Here is a 27,923-nt window from a genome sequence, read left to right on the forward strand (position 1 = left end):
ACTTAATTATTCATGTGCTCATATCCATCCACATCACACACGTGCACATAAACCTAGGTAGAGTCATACAGACATAAAACAAAACTGTCTGTTTCTTATTCATCATTAAGATATGCAAACTTTTGTTCAAGGTCAAATATCTGAAATGGAAAAGTCCTCCTAGATAGTTGTTACACATATGCTGGAAAGATTTCAAAGTGGTTGTTCATATTCAAGTGAAAAACCTTACAAATGCTTTACAAATGTCCTGCTTTAGATACCCAGTTTAACTGGTCCTCACTAGAATTTAAAACATTTCATTTTGATTAGGGAAAAAAATCACCAAAGGAAGGGGGTGGCCAAATGCCCTTAAGGAGCAATTAGAACATCCCATATAGCCTGAGTGTGTGTGTGTTTGTGTGTGTGTGTATCTTCATATATCCATATCAATGCACATGCATGTATTTGCTATTATATTAATCTATATTGTATTACAGAGAGTAATTTTCAGTCTTTTTGAAGCAGTTTTAAAAATTGCATTTCTTTTCTGTATCAGTACTCTATGAAAGTATTTGAATAATCAGGGATATTTTCTAGCCATTATATCACAAATTCACTTTTAGTCACTAAAGCAGTGCTCAGCTGGGTTAGCCCTCACTGCCCTCTGACATGGAGAGGGCAGCTCCTATTAACCCCTACTTCTTTCCAACTGTGCAAGTCTATATTGTAAATTTCTTCTTGTTTGCTTCACAATTGCCCACATCTAACTTGAATGTCCATTTGTTCTGGTTGGAGAAATGTGAGACTATGTGAAGCTGAAGTGAACACACAGCCCTGTGGAGTCCTGAATCCGAGAGCTAGTGGTTTCATAGGCAGGCCAAAATCAGGAACAACCTCCACAGTCACTAGACTGAGATCAGGGACTTTATCAGAGAGTCAAGGATGTTCAGTCATTCAAGGTAGGCTTGATCCTGGTCCTGAGGCACCAGGGGTTGACCAGAGGCTGATTCTATAGCTAGAGCTGAGTGTATTTATGCCTTATTTTTTGACAACTCAGATATTTTCTCCTCTGTAGCCTTCAGCCTCAAAGGACCCTAAATTATTAGACCAGAGTTATGTTCCCAGGAGAGGTCTTGACTCCATTCACCCAGAAGCAGTCAATATTTGTGATAGAGGAAATTATAAATTTAGCTCTCAGCCATTGTGTGTGAGACAGCTGTGGCTCAAGGTCTCTAAATGTGTGTAATTTACTTCATCAAAGGCTAATATTTACAAGCCCCAACCTATTCACAGGGCAGAGGCAATGATGCCCCATCACAGAGCTTAAATTTGCATTACAAAAAACTGTTGTGTGTGATTTATATCTTCATTTAGAATTTTTGTCATGACCTACTGTTAATACGTACCTTTCCCAAATTGGTGATGTTTGCAAACTTTAGTTTTAATTTCTTCATTTAATAAAGCATGCCAATGCTGGAACTATTAGATTAGGAATTATCTGTCAGCAGACTGGCGTTATGAAACTGCAGGTTTTACATTGTCCAAATACAGTTTTAAATGAAAATATGAAGTAGTATCTCACCTGGGGCTTTTTTGGAGCTGTGTCTCATGTATCCCATTTTAAAAGATATTTACTAAGGAATTTCTAATTTTTGAATGCTTATCTCTCATTAGAATCATTGCAGTTTCATTTTTTGTTTTTGGCTGGGAAATAATTTAGCCTTATTTGAAAAAATCTGGTGTATAATAATGCTAACATTTAAGAGAAAAAAAATCATGTGTTCATATCAGAAATAGTGTGAATAATGAGCAGCTGTATGGTGTATAAAAGAGAAAAAGGGATTTCTTGATTATTCAAAAATGAGTTTGAAATATTATACATTCGTATTTGGAAAGAACAATAGTTCATTGTAATAATTCTGAAAAATAATAAAATAATTGTGCTTTATTTGTTTGAAAATTTTCTGGAAATGAAAAACAATACCCTCTTTCAAACGCATGGATTTAATTTTGTACTTAATGACCGTATTCTGCAAAATAGATAAATTGCTAACAATATATTTAATTTAGCCTTGGTCATTTCTTGCTACTGTCATCAACTCTGATACCATATTTAAAATATAAGATTTAGCCGGGCATGGTGGCTCATGCCTGTAATCCCAGCATTTTGGGAAGCCAAGGCGGGTGGATCACCTGAGGTCAAGAGTTCGAGACCAGCCTGACCAACATGGTGAAACCTCATGTCTACTAAAACTACAAAAATTAGCTGGGCATGGTAGTGGGTGCCTGTAATCCCAGCTACTTGGGAGGCTGAAACAGGAGAATTGCTTGAAACTGGGAGGCAGAGGGTTGCAGTTAGCCAAGATCGCGCCATTGCACTGCAGCCTGGGTGACAGAGTGAAACTCCATCTCAAAAAAGAAAATAAAAGAAAAAAATATATATGTATATATATGTATATTATATACGTATATATGTATATTATATATGTGTATATATGTATATTATATATGTGTATATATGTATATTATATATATAAAAAATATATATGTGTGTGTATATATATATACGATATATATACGATTCAAGGAGTCCTGAAATAATTGTTCTGACAACCTAACATTGAGTTGAGTTTCTCAGGGATGGATATAGATGACGAAATTTTAATCAACTTCAAGTTACCATTTTAAAAAAATTTTTATGAAGGAAGTAAAATTAATGGAGCCAAAATTATTTTCCTCAGTATTAATGCCTGCATTAGAAATTAATTTTTGTTTTGTAGTGATGAAATATATAAATAGGTTTAAACATAGTTCTACCAGTGTTTAGAGCATGAGTATGTGGTTTCAAAGACAAAAAGATAAAAGGGCTTCTTAATCTGGGGAAATTATATGTAGATACAGTTTATACATAGGAAGCACATTCTAAGTAGTTTAAGAAATCTGTGAATACATTTCTCAGTGTATCCTCCTTCAACTCCTCAAAGTGGATTAGACATTGGCCCTTGTTGTTTTAGAGGTCTACATTTGCAGTCTTACAATTTCTAGCACACCACACTGTGCTATCTTGATTGTCTCTGTTTCATCTGATGATAAGCACTTTGAGGTCAGGGAGTCATGTTTCTCTTGTAGCACAAAGAGTTGCCAAATGTTTATGGAATACATGAGTAGATGAAAAATAAACACATTTGATAATGAGCCCCTGGAGATGAGATGTTAATTCTCACAGGGTACCTTGGTTAAAGTTCTTATAAGAAATGTCTTAAGTTATTAAAAAAATGTAGGGCTCAAATCAATTATATTTTTAATAACATATTTTCTTTGTCAAGTGCACAACATGCCCCTCTGAGTGTTATGCATTTTTTCAGTGTAAAGAGTGAATGGTATCATTAAACTCAATTGTCTTAAGATGTTTGCTGAGTTTGTATATATGCAGAGACATGCCATTTGCAGAAAATTAAGACATTCAGACATTTAAGGAAGGTATATAGGCAACATACTATTTATCTGGCATTGTATTAAGAGAAGGGGGTAGGGACATCTACATGGATACAACCTTACCCGAAGATATGTTAGATAACATTCACATAAATTCACAGTTATTTTATGCACATGTAAAGATTTGTATTGATTTAAAGAGGAGAGAGCTTTACTTCCTGTGTTGGAAACAGATATAGCTGTCTCTTGCAGTTTTATTGAAACATTACAAAACATCCAAGAAACCCTTTAAAAATACATTATAGATTCCTGGTATATAAATGCTCTGTTTTAGACATATTCCTGAAAAGTACCCAAAACGGTAACTTTTGACAGTGACTCTCAATAATTAATTGTGGAATCAACGAATAAATGAGGAATCAGCATTCCTGATGAAGGCTGCAAATCCTCATTCTAATTTTTGGAAAAACCAAGTTAAAGTGTCCATAATCATCATTTGGTACATAAATAAATTTTTTTCCTTGTTAATGTTAATGACAACTTTTCATTGAACACCAACAACAGAATCCAGAAATTTTATGTGCATTATTTCTAACCTTCAGAATAAAGATTAGGAACTATATTTCACATGCATAGATGAGGCAACTGAGGCTTTAGCAGGTTAAATAATGTGCTTACATTGATACTCTGGTAAGTGGTAGAAGCTGGATTTGAAATCAGGCTATTCTGCGTGAAATCTTTAACATTATTTTACATCCCGCTACTAAAACGTATTAGAATATTAGTCAGTGAAAATTTAATAGTCATGACCCCTTGTTGTATAGATTTGAATTTCATAATCTTCTAGTTTAATAAAAGCACCGCTCTTTGAGTTTTGTTCAGTAAGGAATACAAAATTATGTTACTGCCATAGAAGGATGGGTGCACTTAACATATTGTTCATGTTTACCTTTCCAATAACCTCAAACCTGAAACATAAATTCTAGACTATGTCAACTTGTCTTTGGAGAAGATCATCATAAAAATGTATCAATTTGCAAAAAAATGTATCACTTTGAATTTCTGAACAACTTAAAATATAACCTTTTGGTTTGCTACCATGGCTATTGCATTATGAGTATGATATTCACTTTTATAACAGTAAACCCTAGCAGACCATATATTTCTTTCTGATTCCAATTCAGTCAGATTTACTTCATCCAATTGGGTTGTACAGTTAAATTCATTGCAGTCTGCAGAGGTAGGAGAATCCTAAATTTTAAAGCTATGCAAACCAAAAGCTTTTTGTGGATAATTTAAGTTTTACATTCTGCACAGAAAAGCAGAAAGATGTGTTCTGAAATATAATGCAATCTTTTCATTACTAGGGACAGATCAAAGATCTCTGATTCTAAGAGGTGGCTATTTTAAGCTCCTGCTATCAATTTCCTATTCACACACAGCAACTGGTGGCAACTAAAAATAATCCGCTTTACTACCAGCTAAGAATCTGGTCATATGTGGCTGACGGACAATGTGCACGAAGAAGATTTAGGATCCTTCTATCCGTGGCTTCTCTCCAGCCCACTCATCAGCTTAGTTTGCTGCCATTTGAAAGCTATTGAAAAGCCATTAACAGGCAGGACCGGGAGAGCCGCACTGCAGCACACCTCCGTGCAGCAGAATGTGACTGCATGTGAACACCAATTAGAGCTGACTATTCCCGGGATTGTGGTACTCGGGGCTGTGTCAATCAAGGGTGCTACAATAGCACGTGCAGCAGTGGTGCCTCAAGACCCACCGGGGAGAGGCTTATCTTAACTCCAGCTGCCGAATGAGAATGAGTTTGAAGCTTTTTGCAGGATCATGGAACAGAGCCTCCATGCAATAGTGCATCCTAAGGTAAACTGTTACCTGAGTAAGGGCTTTAAGTAATGCATTTCCTGGGAACGACAGTTGTGACAGAAGAGAATGCTGGAACCCGTAGCAAGATTCCTGTCTGAGATGGAAAGATGTCTCACTATCATTTTATCAAGTGCTGTAAGTAAGCTTGATGTCTTGCTCATGTGGTTATTTGTCTTGTTGAAGTATTATTTTGTGCAGATGCCAAAATTAAGGCAGGTCTCCTGGTATACCACATTCAGATGAGTGACATAGACTGGTGACTTAGAAGAATATTTTATAGGCTGGATATATTTCCTTTTAATTTCAGATTATGAAATAATTCCAGTGTGATCCAAATGCTAATAGCACAGAAATATTTAAAACTTTAGCTTTTTTAAAAAAAATGATTCATAGACACAGCAACCAGAAAAAAAAAAAAAAAACAGAAACACATGGAAAGAAATTACAAAAGCATATTTTTGCTCATTGGCACATGTTAATAAAGTACATAAAAACTAAGTTGATTAATATACGGCTGAGGTCATTAGCTAGTATTTTAGTCTCGAGTTTTACTGCTTAAGCCTCTATTCAATGCTTTTTGTAAGTGTGATCTTTAGGGTTATCCTTGACTGTAAACTTTTGTCCTTGTATCATTAACCTTGCAGTGCTTAGGGACTCCAGGGACTCTGTACCAAATGCTCTCCACTGATGTTCATATGGTGAAATTTAGTTTGTCACCAGGTTCTCTTTTGGGCTTATCAAGGGTTTCTTTAGTGTCTGAAATTTTGGCAGAATTTTCTGAGCTAGAGAATACTTTCATCTAAACCAATTCTGGATGGTAATAATGAAGAGGAAGACATATTTATCCAAAAATGGCTTGCTGGATATACATTTTTGTCCCCTGCAGCACTTCTGAAAACTTCTGTACATATATATCATGATCTTAAAGTGACAGATGACATTTGTAGAAAATGGCTTTCTTTTAGGCTTAAGGTTTTGCTGCCAAAGGACATCACAATGTTAAACTGAAGCAGCATATTAAGGGAACACATTGTTGAATGAATCTTGAGCTTTGCACTAAAGGAGACTGAAAAAATAATGATGATTGAGAAGGTGAAAATATTTACCTTTCTCTTATTTTTGGTAGAGAATGCATACAGGAATTAAAACTATGATTAATGGAAATAAAAATGCCTTACTCTTAAGCATTGCCAAGAATGTCATGCTTTCATGTTGCAGAGCAATTTTAATTCCCAAAAGGATTCACTGGTCATCTCATAAGTTTGCAGATTAGCTCTTTAACTAATAAGAATTAGAGGCATGCAGCATATTTAAGAATTTTGAGAATAGTCTTCTGTTTTAATCTGTTAAATCTTGGGGTTATTTTCTTGGAGAAATAGACATAGGGCAATACTCTGACTGGTTTTTGTATTGCCTCTCATGTTTTACTGCACTAGCAGAATGTCATTATTTTCCTTTCTGTGCTTCTGCAGAGGAAAAACTCTGCATCTTTCCTACAAGGAACCTGGATGCTCATTAGACACATTGAACACACCTGGTGGAGGGCAGCCATGGAGCACGGGCAGAAGCACAAAGGGACAGTGACATGGACGTGAGAGATTCAGGGAGCAGTTGGTCACCAAACACAATATGAGTCTGCCCTTTCCTGCCTTTTGTTCTGTTTTAGTTGAATTATTTGATTGTAGAATTTTGGAAAATTATAGGCATTTCAGAAACTTGATGATGTCAATGGGAGCCTGTGAGATATTTCTTTTAGCATGCTAGTATAAGAGATGAAATCTAAAATTAATGAATTTAAACATTCCTGATGCATTTCTGAAAGTAATTAGCAACTACTTACTAAAGATCTGACTGCTTTCTAAGCTTTGAGTGTGACAGTCTATAAAATGGAAAGGAAGCATGAATATTATGAAATGCTAACTTTACTGGAGAAATGGTGCGATGTGTTAAGGAGTTCAGAAATTATACTGCATTCTGTGCTGAACTAGTGAGAGTGTTTTATGAAAAGAATGCATCTTGAGCTATATCTTGGAAGGATGAACAAAATATAGAAGAAGGCCGGGCGTGATGGCTCACACTTGTAATCCCAGAACATTGGGAGGCCAAAGCAGGCGGATCACCTGAGGTCAGGAGTTTGAGACCAGTCTGGCCAACATAGTGAAACCCTGTCTCTACTAAAAATACAAAATTTTGCTGGGTGTGGTGGTGGGAGCCTGTAATCCCAGCTACTCAGGAGGTTGAGGCAGGAGAATTGCTTGAACCCGGGAGGCAGAGGTTGCAGTGAGCTGAGATCCCGCCATTGCATTCCAGCCTGGGCGATAAGAGCGAAACCCCATCTCAAAAAAAAAAAAAAAAAAAAAAAAAAGTGAATGCCTTCATGGTATCCTAACGGTTTATTGATAAGGATCATCATTCATGGCTTAATGGTTGTTCCTGATGTGTAAGATTTTCCCAAATTGTTGTCTCCCATATTGGGCTGATCTGCTGGTGAGGTTCATTGGCCTTTGTCACACTCCATTCCTTCTTCGCCTGTCCTGCATTTCTACCACATATCTGTCTTCCATTCTGAGCCAGATTTATCACCATAGCATGTTCACCTTCAAGCCAGGCAGCAATGCAGGAAGTGGATGAATTCCAGGGCAGGAGCAGGATCTTCTGAAATGTACAACATTAGCATCCCATGTGCTCCTAGTGAATCACAGGAAGCCTTCAGGTGGGATGTTGGGGGACCAATAACTAATGCTCGCAAGGAACTTTTAGTCACCTGGGAAAATAGTCATCATCTAAGGTGAAAAAATTATGCACTTCAAGGTCGAAACTTAATCTAACAGTTGTTATCTCCAGTTTATGATATTATCTGTTACTTTGTAAAAATTTTTAGTTTATTTTAGAGAAGGGTTAAAAACTAGAGTGTAAAAATTTACCATGGAAGCAGGATGTAGCAGGAAAGTGTAGGAACACCACAGCAAAAATTGCGGCCATTTCATATATCTTGGTAGCTGAGAAGTAGCTTTAGACAGATCTGCAGTGAGAGCCAGTCTCAGAGCTCCATGCCTGTTGAGAGGTAACACGTGAACGTGACCAGGCCCCAGCTGAGGAGCAAGCAGGAATGAGAAATGGAACTCGAGGGAGTAATGGGTTCACAGAACTTTAAGGCCATGTGAGACTTGAAACTACTTTTGTTTTAATGAACCAAAGCGGAGGCTTGAGGTGTACCTGTGGAGTTCCCTTCACGTGCCTCTAGGGGTGAAGCATTGCAATAACTACACCTGGCCTATTTCTCTCCTGGTTCAGCTCTTCTCTAAGCATACGGGTTTGGGGCAGCATTGTTTGCAGCAGGAGGAAGGTTAAAGTTATTTAAAATGAATATTCTCCAGAGCTGCGAATTCATTTACAACACCTAAGAATGAATTGTATCAGAAAATCTGTTACTTTATATGTTGTATTAGTCAGGGCTCTCTTGAGGGACAGAACTAATAAGATAGATGTATATATAAAAGGGAGTTTATTAAGGAGAATTAACTCACAGAATCACAAGGTGAGGTCCCACAATAGGCCATCTGCAAGCTGAGGAGCAAGGAAGCCAGTCAGAGTCCCAAAATATCAAAAGTAGGAAAGTTGACAGTGCAGCCTTTAGTCTGTGGTCAAAGGTCCAAGAGTCCAAAAGCGGAAGAACTTGGAGTCTGATGTTCAAGGGCAGGAAGCATCCAGCATGAGAGAAAGATGTAGGCTGGAAGACTCAGCCAGCCTGGTTCTTCCATGTTCCTCTGCCTGCTTTTATCCTAGCTGCACTGGCAGCTGATCAGATGGTGTCCACCCAGATTGAGGGTGGGTCTGCCTCTCCCAGTCCACTGACTCAAATATTAATCTCCTTTGACATCACCCTCACAGACACACCCAGGAACAATACTTTCATCCTTCAATCCAACCAAGTTGACACTCAGTATTAATGATCACACATATTAAACATGTTTTATGATACCAAGGTTAAAACCCTTTTTTTTCCTCAAGCCACTCATGCTCATGAACACCACCTCCAGCAAAATGCTTTCCTGACTTTTCTAGCTATCGCACACGCTGTTTGCTCATTCAAGAACTTTCACTGCAGTGGTTCTGCAATGCACTAACACACCCAGAAGCTGCTCCCTCCATGTCCTCACTCTCCCATATCCTGCTCTCTGCCTGGTCCAGTGTCCATGGTCCGTTGCTGAAGCCACTTCACTCCTTGCCCTCACCTCCCTTGTTCCACTCGAGTGACGAATACCTACCCAAGGTGGAACCCCCCTTTCCAGCATGTCTGTCCTTGCCCCAGAGGAGCTGGATGACCCTTGAAGGAGGACATCAGAGCAAAAGCAGACTGATTTCATTTAGCATCATGATCAAACATCTCTCCCAGGCAGGTGACACTCTCTTTTACCCTCGTCATGTTTCTATGGTAGGCACGGCTGCTCATGCCTAGAGACCCCTTCTTCTAACTCCAATCTCCTAGGCTGAGGAGTTATAAACCTACCTCCCACCATTAAATCTGCAAAGTGTCTGCACACGAATTCCTCTTTGCCCACTTCTCATCTGCAGTCCTGAATTTCCTCCTGTGTGTCCAAGGCCAGTGTGCTTGTGATTCTGTCTCCTTCTGCCTCCTCCAAGCTTGCGTTTCCCTTCAGCTCTCCCCTTTCTCTCCTGCATCAACTTCCATCAGAGTGAATATGTGGCCAATCCATCCATCTTCCAATTCAGCAAACGTCCCCCCTTGTTCTCTCTTCCCTCGGGCCACCACCTCATTTCCTTGTTTGCAGGTCATACCTTGAAACGATTGCCCATGCCCGTGGCCTCCGACCCTCATCTCCTTTTCTCCTCTTCCATGACTGCATCCCACTGCTTTCCTTTACCACTCAACGGAATCCACTTTACTTAAACCACCTTTGTGTGGCAAAATCCAATGGACACTAGACCTGCCTCATGTTCCTTAATTTATGATGTGATTACCACCTCTTCTTCTGCAGCTCTTGGGGGTTTTCTCCTACTTCACTAGCAGCTTTTCCTCCACCCCAGTTGCTGGCTTTCTCTTCTTCTTCGGGCATGGCCCTAACACTTTCTTTTGACAACCTCATCCATTCTCATGGCTTTAAACATTATCTATATTTTCCCACATATGAACCTTTAGCCCAGATGTCCCCTTAGGCAGCCCTCCCTTCTGTCCCTTAACAACATGGACATCTTTTCTGGCAAATTATATATCTAGGCATTTTTTCTTGATAGCTAAGTATTGTAATAGTCTATAGCATCTATTAAACCATTTATTTATTAAACTCTTCTTTTTTGACAGGCATTAAGACATTCTGTTTAAGTATTTTGGCTTATAGGAATATTAATACACAAGAGCAGTAACACTGAATCAAATGGTATGTGTAGTTTAAAGTTTTGTAGAAACTGCTAGATTTCTTTCCAGTGAGGAGTAGCACTTCAGATTACCACAACCAGCAAGCAAACAACATGCATCCCTGCACCTCAGCCAACCCGGAAACGTGCCTTCCTCACAAAAGAATGTCAACTCCATCGTCGAAATATGGTTTCCTGTGAGGCTCTCCATTTTATGTAATAAGTAGTTAAAGGTGTTCCCCCATTTTTAACTAGTCCAATTTCTTCATATCTGTTTTCATTATTTACATTGGGTTTTTAATCCTTTTACTTATCAATTTCACGTGAACTTTTATGTAAGGAAATATTAATGTTTCTCTTGATATGAATATGGTGAAGATGGTTTTCCTACTTTTTTTTTTTTTTTTTGAGGGAGTCTCACTCTGTCACCCAGGCTGGAGTGCAGTGGCATGCTCTTGGCTCACTGCAACCTCCGCCTCCCTGGTTCAAGTGATTCTCCTGCCTCAGCCTCCCAAGTAGCTGGGACTACGGGTGCATGCCACCACACTTGGCTAATTTTTTATTTTTAGTAGAGATGGGTTTTCACCATGTTGGTCAGGCTGGTCTCGAAATTCTGACCTCAGGGGATCCACCCGCCTCAGCCTCCCAAAGTGCTGGGATTACAGGCATGAGCCACCATGCCCAGCCCAGCCAGTTTTCCTATTTTTGACTTTTGCCTTTGTTTTGGGTGTTTGATGGCATCTAATTTTTTACTAATTGTGTAGAAAAATATGTCTCTGTTTTATGGATTTTGGTTTCATTTATCGCTTTGGGTAGCCTATTTATTCTAAAGCTAAATTAGTTTTCTACATCTTAATCTAAACTTTTATTTTTGTATTTGAAATTTTAATTCATGTGGAATTAAGGTGTATGTGTGATTTAAGGTAAGAGTTACTTCTTTCCCCGTTTCATTTCTGCATGCACAATACCTACTGAATTGAAATTTGCTTTTGTCGCATTCTAAATTTCTAAATATATTTGCATCCATTTCTGGTTTATGTTTTTGTTACATTGATCCATCGATTTAGTTTAAGGTTATACTGTATTCATTATCTTAGCTTTTGATAACTTTTGAGATATGATAAGGTAAATCTCTTCTGATTAGTGTTCATGACATTCTTAGATATTCTCAAATATTTACTTTTCTCTTCAATATTAAAATAATTTCAACTAGTCTTAAATGAAAAAATATTTCCCTTTTTGTGTGTGTGTCTGTGTGTGTGTGTGTGTGTGTGTGTGTCTTGCTCTGTCGCCAGGCTGGAATGCAGAGGCACAATCTCAGCTCACTGCAACCTCCACCTCCCAGGTTCAAGCAATTCTCCTGCCTCAGCCTCCCAAGTAGCTGGGACTACAAGTGCATACCACCACACCTAGCTAATTTTTGTATTTTTAGTAGAGACAGGGTTTCACCATTTTGGCCAGGATGGTCTCGATCTCTTGACCTCTTGATCTACCCGCCTCGGCCTCCCAAAGTGCTGGGATTACAGGCGTGAGCCACCGTGCCCAGCACCAAGTTGTTTTTATTTTTGTTTTGTTTTGTTTTGTTTTTACAAATGCACCCAGTGTTTCAAATTTAAAAATGTATTATAATAAGATCTAGAGATTTATAGTACCTGTATTCTACTAAATAAATTAGTTTCAATACATAGTGTGATGACTCCAAACTGAGACTAATCTTTATGATACTATCTCTAATTATAGGAATCTTATATTACTTTTACCCACACTATTTTATAATAGTGTTCAAATAAATGATGTCCTCATACTAGTGTGAAGTCTAGGATGTATAAACATAATGCAATTAAGAGAAAGATAGAAATCATTAAATATGCTGCTAAGGGAAATCTTTAACCTCAGATATCCATATCTGTGTCCATATCCAGATATATTCTATGCCTCCCTCTCTATATATGTATGCATATATGCACACATATATGATATATAAAATCATAAACTTATAGTATATGTCTCTTGTTCAGCCTTTATACATTTGACTTTTATACAGACTTCCAAGAACATCGTGGGCTGCTGGTGTACTGATGACCTAATGATATATCTTTGTGTTTTGCTCCGTGTTGACGTTGCATTATTTAAGACTTGCCATTATATCTGGAGGGTTTCACACTAACATCCTTACTTGGCATCTGTTGTTCTACTTGGGTACCCCTCCTTTTAGGTTGTTTGGTGAATGAGAGAGAATTCCTTATGCTTTCAGTGGTTGGCCCAGACTCAGTATCACATTAAAGACATAAACATGCCACAGTAACTTTACTGATAGACCTGGATAGATTAAGTCAATTTTAGTTTCCTTTTATTTTATTCATTTATTCAGTCTTTAATTCATGTATTTATTTATTCATGACTTCAAGAAATATTATTTAACTTCCGGTCTTTTCAAGGACTAATCTAAGGGCTAAAGATACAAAGATGGCCAGTCACAGTGGCTCACGCTTGTAATCCCAGCACTTTGGGAGGCCGAGGCAGGCAGATCACTTGAGGCCAGGAGTTTGAGACCAGCCTGACCAACATGGCAAAACCTCATCTCTACCAAAAATACAAAAATTAGCTGGAGGTTGTGGCACATGCCTGTAATCCCAGCCACTTGGGAGGCTGAGGCAGGAGAATCGCTTGAACCCAGGAGGTAAAGGTGGCGGTGAGCTGAGATCACACCATTGCACTCAAGCCTAGGCAACACAAATAAATAGATTAATTAATTAATTAATTAAAAATAAAGATACAAAGATGAACAAGCAAGCTAACATTCCTACTCTCTTGAAATCACCATACCAGTGTGTGAGACAGAGTAGGTAAGTAAAGAGATGTTATAAGAACTTTTGATGGCATCAACTAATGTGAGAAAAATAAAGGTGTTTAACGAACTACTGAGTGACCTGGAAGCAGAGTGGACTTGAGGGGTAATTTTAAATAGGTTGTTAAGGGAAAATCACTCTCAAGAAGTGGTCTCTAAGTTACTGAATGGAGTGAGTGAGTCAGCAATGTGAAGACCTGTGGGAACAGTGTACCACACAGAGGGAACAGCAAGTTCGAAGACCCTGAGGCAGGAATGAGCATGTTCCATATTGTTAAGCCAGAGAATCTAGGCTGTCAAAAGTTAGGTTTTTTGTTTCATTTTTTGTTAATTCCTCCCAAACTAATAGGTCAATACTACTTTTTATTTCGGAGTTACTTACTCAAGCTAATATCCCTGGGCTCCACTTACCTTTACTTCCAAACTTTTTAAAAAATTCATTGCTTCATGCTCCTCAAATACCTTTCCACTCAAATATAGCATTTTATCTCCCACACTGTTACTGTACTGAAACATCAAACTGTCTTCTTGGCTCCAATTTATCTCAAATTACTTGCACATTTTCACTCAGTGACCATCTCTAACTTCTTAACCTCTCGCTGCTTGCTTTTCTAAAAATAATTGTCCTTGTAACACTGACTTGTTTCTGCCCCTCTCACTTTTCCCACCTAAGCCCATGTTTTAAGCTTTTTAATCATTCACTCATGCCAGACATTCTGCTATGCACTCAGTTTATATGTACAAATAGAATTTTTTTCTACAAGAAATTCACAATCTAGAGGAAAAATTGAAAATGAATAATGAATTTTCAATTTCCATCTGTAAGTCAGTATTATGAGACAAGATAGGGAAAGGCACCCATTTGTGCCATGAGGAAGGAGTGCACGGAGCCGGGGCAAGCTCCTCAGAGTGGGCAGAAGGCATTTCAGGATGAGGAGGCATTTACTGAAGATCAATGGGTGAGGAACCCAGGGAGGGAAGAAGGCCTGCACAAAGCACCGTGTTGTGACCGCGTAGTGCATTCAAAGCAAAGAGATGGAGAAAGAAGAACAATGTGCAGTCGTTAGACAAGTCTCATGCATTTTTGTGTTACTCATTATGCAAGGGAGGGAGTTTCTTGAATGATTTTCAAGAGTGAGGGATGTGATCAGCTTTGCATTTTAGATCTGTCGTTCTGATGGTGCTGTAGAGTGTGGATTAAAGGAGAGACTGAAAATGGGAGAAGCCTTGAAATAGCCCAGGTGACAGCTTAAATCAAGAGGGTGGGGACAGGGACGGGGAGGCATGATCTGACTAGAGAGGTATTTATAAGGTGGAATTAACAGAATTTATTGTCTGATTAGTGAAAAATTCTGTGTGTTGCTTTGCTCTTTTAAACACATACATAGCCTACGTAGGGTAATTACTTCATCTCCAACATCTTTGTGGCTGGCCTCCAGGAAAATTTATCAGGATGTGCCCTTCATTGGGGTCTCCTGGTTTGCACTATTCAAACCCAAGCAGACCCTGTATCCTATCAGCACTTCAAACCTGCACTGTCCAGACTGAATCTATGCTCTTCCTTCCTAAACCTGAATGTCTCGACCCTGAATGACATAGGAGCCATAGGTCAGGTTTAGAATTTTCTAAGGACTTTTTCTGAAAGCAACTGGAATCCACTAAGATGTAATTCTTAGGAATTCTTAAAAGTGGAAAGTAAAGATTTGTGTTAGAAAGATCGACTATAGAGAACAAATGGGAGGGAGCAGTGGCGCAGTCTGGGAGGCCAGGTAGGTGGCTCTTAGGATGACCCACGTGGGTGAAGAGTTTGTGTTGGTGATTGACCTGAGCATGGAGAAAACTGGATGAATTTGAAAAAGACTTCAGTACCAGGACCTTAAGGCCTTGGGACGATTTAGGCGTTGTGGAGTATACAATAAATGGAATATTCAAGGCACTTAGGTTTGTGTGTGAACAGCTATGTGTATGGTGTTACTAAGCTTCAGATGGGAAGGACAGGCTTGGGCATGCCGAGTCCCATGATATCCAAGAAGAGCTGTCCAGTATGTAGCCACAGACACACATCTGTAGCTCAGGTGAGAGGTGTCTATTTGAAATAGGCATGGGAGTTGTTAGCTTACTGGTTTCATTTAAGCCACAAGAGGAGTAGAAATAGGTGACAAGGAAACAGTTGGCTCAGGTCAGAAATTTTAGAAGGGCAGATAAAGGATGAGTGGTTTGCAAAGGAGTTAAGATGTCTTCAATCAACAGCTCAGGTAACACTGTTTCAAGAGGCAGCGTCTGCTAAGCAGCCTGGCATGAGGTGAGAAGATCGCAGTGCAGGCTGGAGCAGCATCCTCTGGAGTAATCGATGAGGAGGCCATTAGTGATGTGGACACAGAGCAGGGCCAGGGGAGAGGAGGGCAGGGTTCTTGCAATGACTTGAGCTGCAATTGGAAGGGAATGAAGAGTACAGAACACATATGAGCTTTGGCTACTAAAAGGAAAAATACACACAGGGCAGTTGGTGGAGGAGGTTGTGCCACTCCAAAATGCTTTATTTTTTTGGAGAGGAAACGCATGAACAGTTTTAAATTTACTGTAGCAAAAGTAGGTCACATGCGTTGATATGTACATCTTCTTCCTCATCTTTGGAAAGTGAACCCCATCTATCCTTTCACATTCACCCTCTGCTGGTGGTCCAAAGCCCTCAACAATTTGTCCTATATTTATAGAGAGTGAACCAAAAATCATCAAAGGCCATGTGTTGGGTCTGGGTTTTGTTTTTAAAATTCTTGGCAGCCTACAGTGATTTGAGAAACTGGAATAACGGTAACAACAACCGTAAGAACAAGAAGACAGGTTTGGTTGAGGTTTGACATAAAGGAAACTTTGTTTTTCACTAATTTTCATAAATTAATGCTAGAATAGAACACACAACATCATGGTTTAAGAGTGACTGTTCTGTCAAAATGAGCCTTCTTGGCAGTAATATGAAAACCTGTTCCAAACCACAGTTCAATGATGCTTTGCTTTCTAAGAAAAAAAGCTGCATACTGTGGAGAAAGCTTCATACTGTGGAGTCCATTTCAATAATTCTTAAACTGGAGTTTTAAATTGACTTGTGCATTCAGAAAATGCTCAAGAGGTCACTGTTGAAATTTCAGTCAGTATGTCATCTCCACATATATTTGTGGTTGCAAAAGCTTATTGGACGCTGCTCAATACTTTAAAACAAGATAAGAATGCAAACGGAAATTTGAGACAACCTTGTGTGAATCAATGGTGCATTCTAACTACTCTACCATTTTGGTTAGTTCAGTTTAACATGGTCTTTTGCTAATAGAAAGGGGTTGAGAGAAGGATAACTAAAGGCAAATAGCTTCAGGGTCTTCTGAATAAGGAAAGGTGAAAGAGACTTGAGTTATTGATTATCTGGAAATGAGAAGTGACAGGAAAGACAGGCACAAATTAACAAATGGTTTTGAGGAAATCAATTGGCCGTTCTCCTTCATTCAAGTTTTTAGTAGAAAAAGAGAAAGAGAGTCGTTGAAGTGGGCCAGCAACAAATATAAGATTAATGAAAGACATTCCTCCTGCTGCCTCCTATTTTAACTATATTAAAGTCATTGCTGCAAAGTATTATTGGGGGGAAATGCCATTCAAAGTTAAATTATTTCCTACATGTGTAGCTCATTATTCTCTACTCTGAACAACTTTACTTATTAGGTTTATCTTTGGAGAACCAAGTTGAGATTGAACCCCTTCCACACAGCACTCATGAGCTGAATTTATGCAGGGCAACATTTTGCTTCACCTTTTCCATTCTTAGGGAATCCTAAACAAGTCTTGATTTCCCTTTCATCTCACAGTGATACCTAAAGCACATCACCTGTGATGTGCCCACAAAATCAGTTGAAGTGAAATTCAGTAAATCGTGGCCTGGCATACTTGGCCAGTGTGAGCTGTGATAACAAAGGCAGTCATGTAGGTTGGACAGGGAGGCAGCACATCCCTCCATGATCATTAGGGGAGACTCCACTGCTACTTATGGGACCACAGGGCCAATCCTAGGGTCTCTTAGCTACTTTGCAATTTTTATCATCACTTAACTCTTCTAGGGCTTGGTACTTGATTTCCTTATTTGAAAAATGAGGCCAATGATACCATCCCAATTCATTTCCTAGGTAGCTGTGAAAGTCAATCAATTTATTAATAACTTCTCCCTACCTTTATTCTTTCCTTTATCCATTATGCAGTCACCCAACTACACAGTCAGCTCTTACTGAGCCACTGCAGGATACAGTGCAGGTACAGGCACTGCCCGTGGCATGAGACTGTGGATGTGAAAGGACATATTTTTTGACTGAACCCCAGTATGCAGTCTAGTGACAACATGTGAAAGCTCTGGGAAATGTGTGATGCACCATGCAGATTGACAGACTAGGGCAGGAATGGAGTTATTATGCTATTCCCCACTTTAATCAGACACTTTGGTAACTTTGGGTGTTTTTTGTTTGTTTGTTTTTGGAGATGAAGTCTCGCTCTGTCACCCAGACTAGAGTGGAGTGGCGTGACCTTGGTTCAAGCGATTTTCATGCCTCAGCCTCCCGAGTAGCTGGGATTACAGGCATGCACCACCACGCCCAGCTAATTTTTGTATTTTTAGTAGAGACAGGGTTTCACCATGTTGGCCAGGCTGGTCTCAAACTTCTGACCTCAGGTGATCTGCCCGCCTAGGCCTCCAAAAGTGCTGGGATTACAGGTGTGAGCCACCATGCCCGGCCTTTGGGTATTTATTTTATCTGACTCCTCTGATTTATAGCAAGTGACAGAGGCTGGCATCTGTTCACAAGACTTATTTTCCATCATTCGAAATATAATAGTTTTATTTACTAATAATGCCCCCCCAAATTTTGTCTTATTAAAAATGTTCATTATGATAGCACATAACTGAATCCCCTCAGTATTTTTTAGATTTATTTCAACACTTTGCCTTTTAACTTTCTGAAAGTCTGGTCCGAAATGTAACTATTCCACTATTGTTTTGGTCTATTTTGTTAAGTCAGGTTTATGGAGGTATAATTTACATACAGAACTTATTTTTAGGTGTATAGTTAAAAAAATTTGACAAATGAAAACCACCAAGTAAGTGACCCACAAGGAACATACAGAATATCTTTCTCACTCCAAAGAGTTCCCTTGTGTCCTTTATAGTCAGTCTCCTTCCATAATCACTAGCCTCTGTCAATCACAGATCTGATTTCTGTTTTTATAGCTTTGCCTTTTCCAGAATGTCATGTAAATGAAGTTGTACAATATGTGATCTTCTGAGATTGGCTTTTAAAATTCAACATTATGCCCTTGAGATCCAGCCAAGTTGTTGTCTACCAATGCTTCTTCCTTTTAATTACTGAGTGGTATTCAGTGGTGTGGATGCACCATGGCTTGTTGAACTATTCACCTATTGAAAGACATTCTGGTTGATGGTAGCTTTTGTCTATTACAAGTAAAGTTACTATGAAGAATCCTGTACTGGTTCTTGTGTGGACATAAGTTTTCATTTCCTTTAGTAAATGTTCAAGAGTGCAATTGCTGGGTATGGCAAGTGTGTTTAGTTGTTTCAAGAGACTGGCTTTCATTCTTTAGCATGATGCATCTGGCAATCATCCATGTTGATGCATGTATCACAGGTTTATTCCTTTTTATTGTTGAGTAGGATTCTCTTTTATGGACATATCACAGTGTGTGCACCCCATTCACTAGTTTGTGGACATTTATTTGTTTCCAGTTTGGGGCTATTATGAGTAAAGTCTTTATAAATATTCAAAGACAAGTTTGTTTGTTTTGCATGGGTGCATGGTTTTATTTGCCTCAGGTAAACACTTAAATACTTAGGACTGGGATTTCCCTTGTATCTTGACACACTGAAATTCTTGGCCTGCCGTGGAGGATTTCACTAGCAGAAATCATAAAAATGCTGTACTCAAACCATTGTGATTTAATTATTAAGCCATGGGACGGGAAATATTATATAAACCATTCTACTTTCAAAAAATCTCAATTGGGCAAGTTGAACACAGAATATTTCTGGGCTTTCTCCTTCCATTGCGTCCATTATGTCCTGGGCCCAGTTTCCTGGGTCCAGCCTGGGGTTCCTCTTTCTTTACCTGGCTCTTGAGTTTCGGATCCTCAGCTCTGAGACTGGGAGAAATTCCTGAGCTCATTCTGCCTACATAATAGGCTTCTGGTTTCCATGGCTGTGTGGTCTAGCAGTGTCAGCCCAGGGATGTTCCCACAGTGTCACTTTTGATGTCTTCCAGCTTCTGATTTCCAGGGTTCTTGCACTCCCACCACTCCACTCCCTTTCCAGATACCTGGTCTAAAATGGTTGGAGCATTTATTCTACCATCTATCTATCTATCTATCTATCTATCTATCTATCTATCTATCATCTATCTCTCTATCTATCTATCTGTCTATCTATCTGTCTGTCTGTCTGTTTAAATGACTGCAACCCATGAGCTGAAATAATAAACCTTAATCCTCTTTAACTCTGTTAACACAATGGGAAAGCTTTGCTCTTTAAATAATTAGTAGCAATGGTGTTTTTTAATGGAAGACCCATAGTCTGTTTACATTTCAAACTGCTTTGTAAAGAAGAAATTCTTAATGAACTCAAGCTCCAAATTTTAATTAACAGTCTCTAAAATGCATAGCATTGAACATCTTTTTTTTTCTCATTTTCTTACCTAACATCACCCTTATCTTCATCATTGATTCAAGCATAAATGACATTTCAAAAGTATATTTAAATAATTGGTTTTCGGTAGTGTCAATGAAGGCCATAGAAAGACAAATCTGTGTTCAACCCTCACACCCATGAACAGGCCAGAAGACACTAGTTTAAAAATATAGTCTGGAGTATAGTCTGAAAATATTTTTAGGATGTTTGGTTAATAATGTTTGATGAAGTTAATAGTGGCAATTTTATTCCAAGAGTATAAGTAGGATAATACCAGCAGCATTCTTTACTGGTTTTCTGAAAATTTTAAAGTTCCAGAGTGTTGTTTTGGGCTGGTTTCTAGCAGTTCTGTGCCTTATCCCTGTACCCCCAGGAAACAGTAGCAGAGACATCAAGACTGGGGACAAGAGAAGAGGCAGTGGCCATGACAGGTCTCCTGAATCTTCCTCACTCATGGTGAGGGCTTACTTTGGACCAGATCTAAGGTAGGTCTGGGCTGTCAGGCCAAGACTGATCATACAATAAAGCTGGTTTGGAGTTAAAACCAAACTTACATTGATAAGATCTGACACATTTTCATGCTACTTACAATAGTATTTGGTAAAAAGATTGAGTCATCAATAGTAATCAGTACACATAAAAGACGGTCATAAATGTTCTTTAATGAAGTCATGTTTCAGCAGTTCTTTTATTGATTCCCCAGTGTCTATGATAGTTTGCAGTGTCAAAAATGACCCCTACACCTTGTAAGTTTGGTATGTTTGCTGTCTCCTGTAGCTTTAAAAAGGCTCTCAGTGTGATTCCTAACATTCAGAGAACTCAAACTTGCCTACTCTGTGCCCCGACCTCCTTCTACCAACCTTCTTCCACCTCCCACAAAATAAGGAGTGTGGTCTCGTTCATCTACAAGGATTCTGGGGAAAAGATCGCCAGTGGTTTTCTCCTTACCAGCTGTGACTTTGCTGAGGAAACATACTGAGTTGCAGAAGATGATGGATCAATGTTGGCTGGAATTACATGGAGGGTGATAGATCAGGAGGAGGCTATGAGTGTCTGAGAGGAATGCGTATGGCCTCAGGTAGCATTACTGCCCAACACTGCCCATCCCACCTGTTTTATCCTCCACATCTACCTTGTGCATCCTCCACCTTTCCCTATGCCAAAGACTTGACGCTGGATCCACAGAGGAAGTGGAATCAGTATCTCCAAGTTTCTCAGCTCAGACTGAACAGAACATAAATAGCCCTGCCCCAGGGCGCAGGAAGGTGGGGACTCAAGAGCCAGGTGGGAAACCCTCTTAGAAGTGCGTACAAGGTCATGCACTTACTCCCAGCCCTGCCTCAGCTCTGCCCAAGGTTCAGGCTGACTGTAGGTGACCCCTGTCCCCTGGGACACTACATTTTCCCTGGTTCCTTAGTTTGTGATCACATGTCTGCATGAGGAGAAAGTGGTAGCTCCCTTGAAAGGAAAGTAAGACAAAGGAGGGCTTTTTTTGTTTGTTAGTTTGATTTTCTTTTTTTTCCCTTTTTAAAATTTTCTTAATGTATCTGGATTATATCATCCATGATGTAGTTTTTAGCATGCTTTTCTTTCTGTGTTATTCAATTAATTTTTAACACATGACCAAAGATTTTAGAGGCACACAGATGAACCACATAACCCCATTTTATTAATATATTCAGAAAAATATTTTAGTTGACTCAATTCAAAATCAGCTATGAAATTGTTGTATTAAAGGGTAGTAATCAAAGTTATGGAAAAAAATCTGTTATGCATTAAGGGAATTCCTCGTGTCTCTCTTCAACTCATGATTAAGCAATTTATATCATTCTGTAGAATTTGTAAATTGACATTAAGCATTCATCTTTGAATTTCAAAATTTTAGCCTTTATCAAATTGCAGATCAAAAGGCATGAAATCTAACTTGACCTTCTCCAAGCACTAAATTCTCCCTCCATCTGAGTGAACTGAGCACTATATCTAGTCCTCTCCTTTAGATATAGGTATATTTAGGCCATTGTGCTATGAAAGTATTCTGTGACTAATATAATCTGTCAAAAAGAGACAATATTGGTAATTTTGACATTATTTAGAAATAATTAAATACACCCCCTTGAAAATCACATATTGCAATATTTTCTCATTTTTACAGCTTTAAAATATATAATAGGATGAAACTTCTGCTTGTGTATATAAACTTACAGCTAGTTTAAAGAAACTGTATGCAGCTAATATCTGTAAAATAGTCCAGTTGCTCGATGGACATTTCCTACTTGAAGCATTGTCAGCAAACACCATATATGTGTATTCTGATACATATGAATTGATAATTGATACATTTGTATCACAGTCATATGCATGCATATATTTGCCCCTCTTCTAAATCCATGGCATTTTCCCTTGTTATTGATGGTTTTACCTTTATTCTTGTCACTGCAGTTTGAAAGTTCAGAGACCTTTCTTTCTCTACCTTCTGACTCCACTTTCTCCCTTGTCCCCCAGTAGGGCAATTCACCATCTCTCAAAGGTTCTTTCTCTTCATAATCCCTATCATTTACCCCGGCATTGCATTTTTTTTTGTTCTAACTCAGACTCTTCTAACTTTCACCCAGAATTAGTGCATATGCTTTGGGAAGATGCTCCCTACCGTGTCTCTCTATCAGCTGCTCTAGAAGCCTCCAGATTTTTGATGGACTCCACTATTTTTTGTAATGCTGTTTGCAAATCTGTAATGGTTCCCTGTGGCAGAACTGAAAATGATGAAACTATTTTTACTCTCTCAGAAATGTGGAGATTCCAATTCTTGTTTTAGCTTTATTTTCAACTTTTCACCCTTATGTATCTTTGCTTCTGCCAAACTGATAAGTGCTTGAAATTATCCTATAACTTCTGCCTTTCTTCCGTTTTTTTCTCAACTTAAAATTGAGAAATTTTTTCTCATCTTTGAATTTAAAATTTTTAGCTGTGATTAAATTTCAGATCAAAAGGCACAGAATCTCTAATACTAAGTTCTCTTTATATATGAGTTAACTTAGCACTTTATCCATTCCTCTTTTTTAGATATAGGTATATTTCGGTGACTATCTTCTTTATCCTACTTGGTAAACAATATCAATGCAAAGTAACCGATTAAACTTGTAACCATCAAATGTCTAAATACAAAGCTTTGCATATAGCAAATTCTGAATAATAGATTTGAATGATTGAATACATTAGCAGATGAATGAATGAATGCGCGCCTTTAACATGACAGGACCCTTGATATGCTCTGTAAATGCAACTGTAACTAAAACAGAGATGGCCCCTGTATTCATGAAGTTTATGGTCTATAGGGCAGAGGGAAAGGAAGAATACTGATTAAAGTCTCCCTTTCATCATAAGAGCATAATTATGTGGTGAGCCAACTGCTTTACATCAACTTTTCAGACACATTCAGATATTAAAGAGAGTACAGTGCAAGAATTGGGCTCAATAGGCCATAATGGGACAAAGATGGTTAAACTTAACTTTCATGATCCAGGAATATGCTCTCTGGTCCTTCTCTGGCTTTAATATTCCCTGGGCATGGTCAGTGGTGTCTCCATATCCCAGGAGGAGAAGCACTGAATACTGATTTTCACTGCCTCTCAACTCTTTCTTACATGAGTGCACACTCAACCCCACGGTTATGTCTTCACGACCAGGGATTTTGTCTTCTACCTTTTTATGCCTTAGTTCACAGCCAAGTGCAGAGAGGACATTCAATGAATTCTTTGTTTATGAAGAATCGACTGACTGAAGGGAATTGTTGTTCTCATTATAAGCACAGCACATACTGGACACAAAATATGAAGCTTTCTGATATCAGAAAATGTATTATTTAAAAATAAATAATATATAGTAAATATTCTATATAATACAAAATATAAACTCTTGTCCTACTTGTGGAAATAAGCTATACATTCAAAAGAGGACAGAACTAGTTATGCCAAAGACATATGTCCTTTGGCACAAAGAAATCGATCTTTATGGATTTTTATATTACATGAGTCACTTGGTTGCCACTGACAGAAATCAACTCATAACGGTTTAAATACAAAAGGGAATGTATTGGCTTTTATATTTGGAAAATGGCCCTTATACTCAGAAAGTCTGAATGCCGTGGCTTCATGTATTGCTGGATCAGGAGTCAGGGGATTTGACTGATATTTTCCATTCTAATTCTCTCTCTCTCTCTGCATCTCTTTCTCTCTCTTTTTCTGTCTCAGAAGAGATTGATCTTGACAGCAAATGGCTATATCCTCATGGGCTGATATTAAAACAACAGAGAGGGCATTAAAAAAATATTCCAGTGTCCCAGGAAGAGGAACATCACACACCAGGGCCTGTTGTGGGATGGGGGGAGGGGGGAGGGATAGCATTAGGAGCTATACCTAACGTTAAATGATGAGTTAATGGGTGCAGCACACCAATATGGCACATGTATACATATGTAACTAACCTGCACATTGTGCACATGTACCCTGAAACTTAAAGTATAATAAAAAATATTCCAGTGTCCATTTATCAAACTCATAGGAAAGATCCTGAATTGCCCCACTAGGGCCAGGTCCTACACTGGAATCAGTCATTGATTGTCAGTGTCAGAGCCATTATGGTGGGCTCAGCCCAGTTCAGATTTCCAGTTCTGTGGGCAGTTGACTTGGACAACGTTTCTAATAACTTTCAGGACCACATGGAGTGACAGATATGAGATGATTCTCCAGGGGAAGGATGCTCCCAGAAAAAATAATGGAACACTCTAGATGGTTAATGAAAATGGCAGAATCTGTATAATAGAGTAGCAGGAAAATAGGAATAAGGATGGAAGATATATGGAAAAAGCTGACTTTATTTTGAATACAAATTAGTATTAACCTTCAATAAGCAAGGTAGAACCATTGACTATTTCCATACCATTTCTATACCATTATTTGTATACCATTATTCTGAATTAGTATAATAACAAACATGTTTTTGAAGTCTACATAGTAGAGTGAAGTGGTGAGAGAATAAAGCCAAGGCTGTTTAATGCGATAATTAAGACTTGTGATGAGGAGGGTTCTTATGTTGGACACAGAGAAACTTATCTGTGAATTGGTTTCTGTGTTCTCGCATTGATCTTTAAATTGACCTTGCAGAATTTCTTTCATCTGAATGTGTCTTAGAAGTTAATAAAAAGGGCTATGAAAATCATTAAAAACTATAAAATATATGTAAAACCTAAAAATGACAATAGAGATTTTAGCATCTTATTTTTCCCAAATGTATTTACATGAAAAGGAAAATAAAACAGGCATTGTAAAGCCAAAATTTAATATTAAATGTGAACTTTAGTTTTGTCTCAGGCCTTTTAGTACTGAAAATGTTTTATATCAAAAAATTAAATAGCAAATATTTTATATCGAAATAATATTTTAAATAAAATTATTGTCAAGACAGGAAAATCATGAATTTTTTTTTCAATTTTACTTGCAATCATGAAATTTAAGTTACACACATACATACATACTTTTAAATTAAAAACAAAGGAATTTAAGAGAAATCATTAATATAAAGTACATGCTCGTTAGTCTTGTATCTAAAATGTGTAATGTTCATTTTGCAATGTTGCTTCAGACTCAGACTAAAGGCATCCAGGAAGCTGCCTGAATGGAGCCAGCAAGGGCTTCTGTTTCTATAGGAGGGAATCCTGTCTGAGACTGTCTGAGCACCAGAGAATTTGTCTATTAAATACTTTTCTGGCAGGAACAGTGAGCTGAGTCTCTTCCAACCGGAACTGAAGATGTTGATTAAAGATGAAATATGTAGATATGGATTCAGAGCAGAAGATTGTTCAACATTTGAGGGTTCAAAAATGTGTATTTGGGGTAGTGCATCTAAATTTATTTTATTGAGTATAAAACCAAAGAGAACTTCTCTTTTGGGATGTAGCCTGTTTGGGCCAGGAATCCAAGCTTGTCTGAGACTGTCTTAATTCCAAAGCATCATCCTCTCTTGAAAGAAATAGAGCAACAATTTGAGCTCTTAAATCTTGAAGACACTCCGTAGTGGAGGCATGGTGTTTAGAATGGCAGGGGCATTTAGGAAAAGACAGGTTCTGGTGTGCGGCATATAACGCTTCATCCGAAGGCATCTGGAAACAGCCATAGGAGGCAGTTCTGATCTTAAAGGGGCCAGATTTTTTGAGAAATTGTCATCTGATAAGTCAATAGCTATGATGGGATGTGCCAGACCCTTGGCTGATGCTTCACATGCATTTTATCATTGGATCATCCCTGTGAGGTAGACATGAGACACAGAGAGGAAAAGGAATCTGCCCACAGTCACACAAGCAATAAATGGTTGAGTGAAGATTTGACACCACGCAGTTGGTTCCCAGGGCAGGGCTTCAAATCAGCGGGCTCTCCAGAGCCTGGATGTAGCTGGCTGGTCTCTGCAGGGAACCTGGCCGGTGGGTGCCCTGCAGCACTCTTTGCGCTGGGGCCTTAGCACTTGGATATGACTTTGGAGCTGTCTGTGGCACAACCTGCAGGGCATAGTACACTCCATCAGCCATAGGTTTGACTGGACATCTGGGTCTACTGGGATAATGAAGCAGAAACATCACATCATAAGGAGAAACTTCAGTTTTATTATTACCCTGAAACGAACCCTAGAAAGAATTATGACTGTAAATCTATATCCACCGAAAGCTTTTTATCATGATCAAATCACTTGTTGTTTAAGAAATATGGTAAGGGAAATATTAAGTGTCAGAAAGCATAGATGGATGTGCAAAAAGTAAATATACCTTACATTATACAGTAATTTTTATGTCATGTGTATTTGTGTTATTTCCATTTTAAAGAGAAAATACTTATTACATTCTCTCACCAGATAAACATGCCCAAATAATTGGATGGAAACACAAGAAATGGCCTCTTGATACAGAATTTAAAGAATTAAGAGATAGCTGTAAACTAGTGAAATGAAAAATATTGTTGACTTTCTTGAGAAGAATTTAAATTATTTAAGTTTATTTCTCTGTCTTTCAGAGAAGTGTTTAAATGCAGGATTACGTGTAGACCTAAATCCTCAAATATTTTAGGGCATAGCATCTATATCTTGCACAAATGTAATTTCTTTCAACTATTTTTTGCTCTATAAAGAGCGATATAGACCTGCAGCTTGATTACAAGGATGGTAAAATCCAACACATTTTAAAGACTTCAGTGCTTAAGGATGGGTTTTTGTTTTTTTGGGTTTTTTTTGGCTCTGGGGGAGTAGGTTGAAATTGATTATACTCTTGTCTTTTAGAATCCACATTGTTCCTTTGTTTCATTGTCATTGTATATGCAGTAAAAAAAAAGGTCTTTGGAAGAGTGTTATAACAATGGATTCTGAGAATAAACCTTCTGCTAGAGGAGTTGTTAGGAGCACAGATACCAATGTGTGTGTGTGTGTGTGTGTCTGTATGCGTGCGTGTGTGTGTGTGTGTGAATGTGTCTGTGTGTCTACAGCACCTGCATGTAAGCATGCTAATTCTTGAGCAACTATCTTTTAGTCTCTCAGAATTCCTAGCAAACACTTTTATAAAATAGGGTAAACAATAAGTTCGTGATTACATTATTTGTGAAATACTTCAGCTATGTATATATGTTTTTAAAGCCCCATAAT

The 27,923-nt window shown here is 38.4% G+C and overlaps 1 protein-coding gene across 3 annotated transcripts in view; it reads left to right on the plus strand.

Annotated features, from left to right (window-relative positions):
- MYO16 (myosin XVI) overlaps positions 1-27,923 on the plus strand; it is a 719,880-nt gene that overhangs the window by 126,119 nt on the left and 565,838 nt on the right. Inside the window, exon 1 of one of the 3 annotated variants that reach the window (XM_054446940.2) lies at positions 5,174-5,433. The exons of the other annotated variants lie outside the window; for them this stretch is intronic. Coding sequence (XP_054302915.2) covers positions 5,406-5,433 — 28 coding nt within the window. The 5' untranslated portion in view covers positions 5,174-5,405. Of the gene's footprint in view, positions 1-5,173; positions 5,434-27,923 lie in introns of those variants that run through there. 3 annotated transcript variants of the gene reach the window in all.

Source organism: Pongo pygmaeus, chromosome 14, assembly GCF_028885625.2.
Source record: "Pongo pygmaeus isolate AG05252 chromosome 14, NHGRI_mPonPyg2-v2.0_pri, whole genome shotgun sequence".
NCBI classification, from domain to species: domain Eukaryota; kingdom Metazoa; phylum Chordata; class Mammalia; order Primates; family Hominidae; genus Pongo; species Pongo pygmaeus.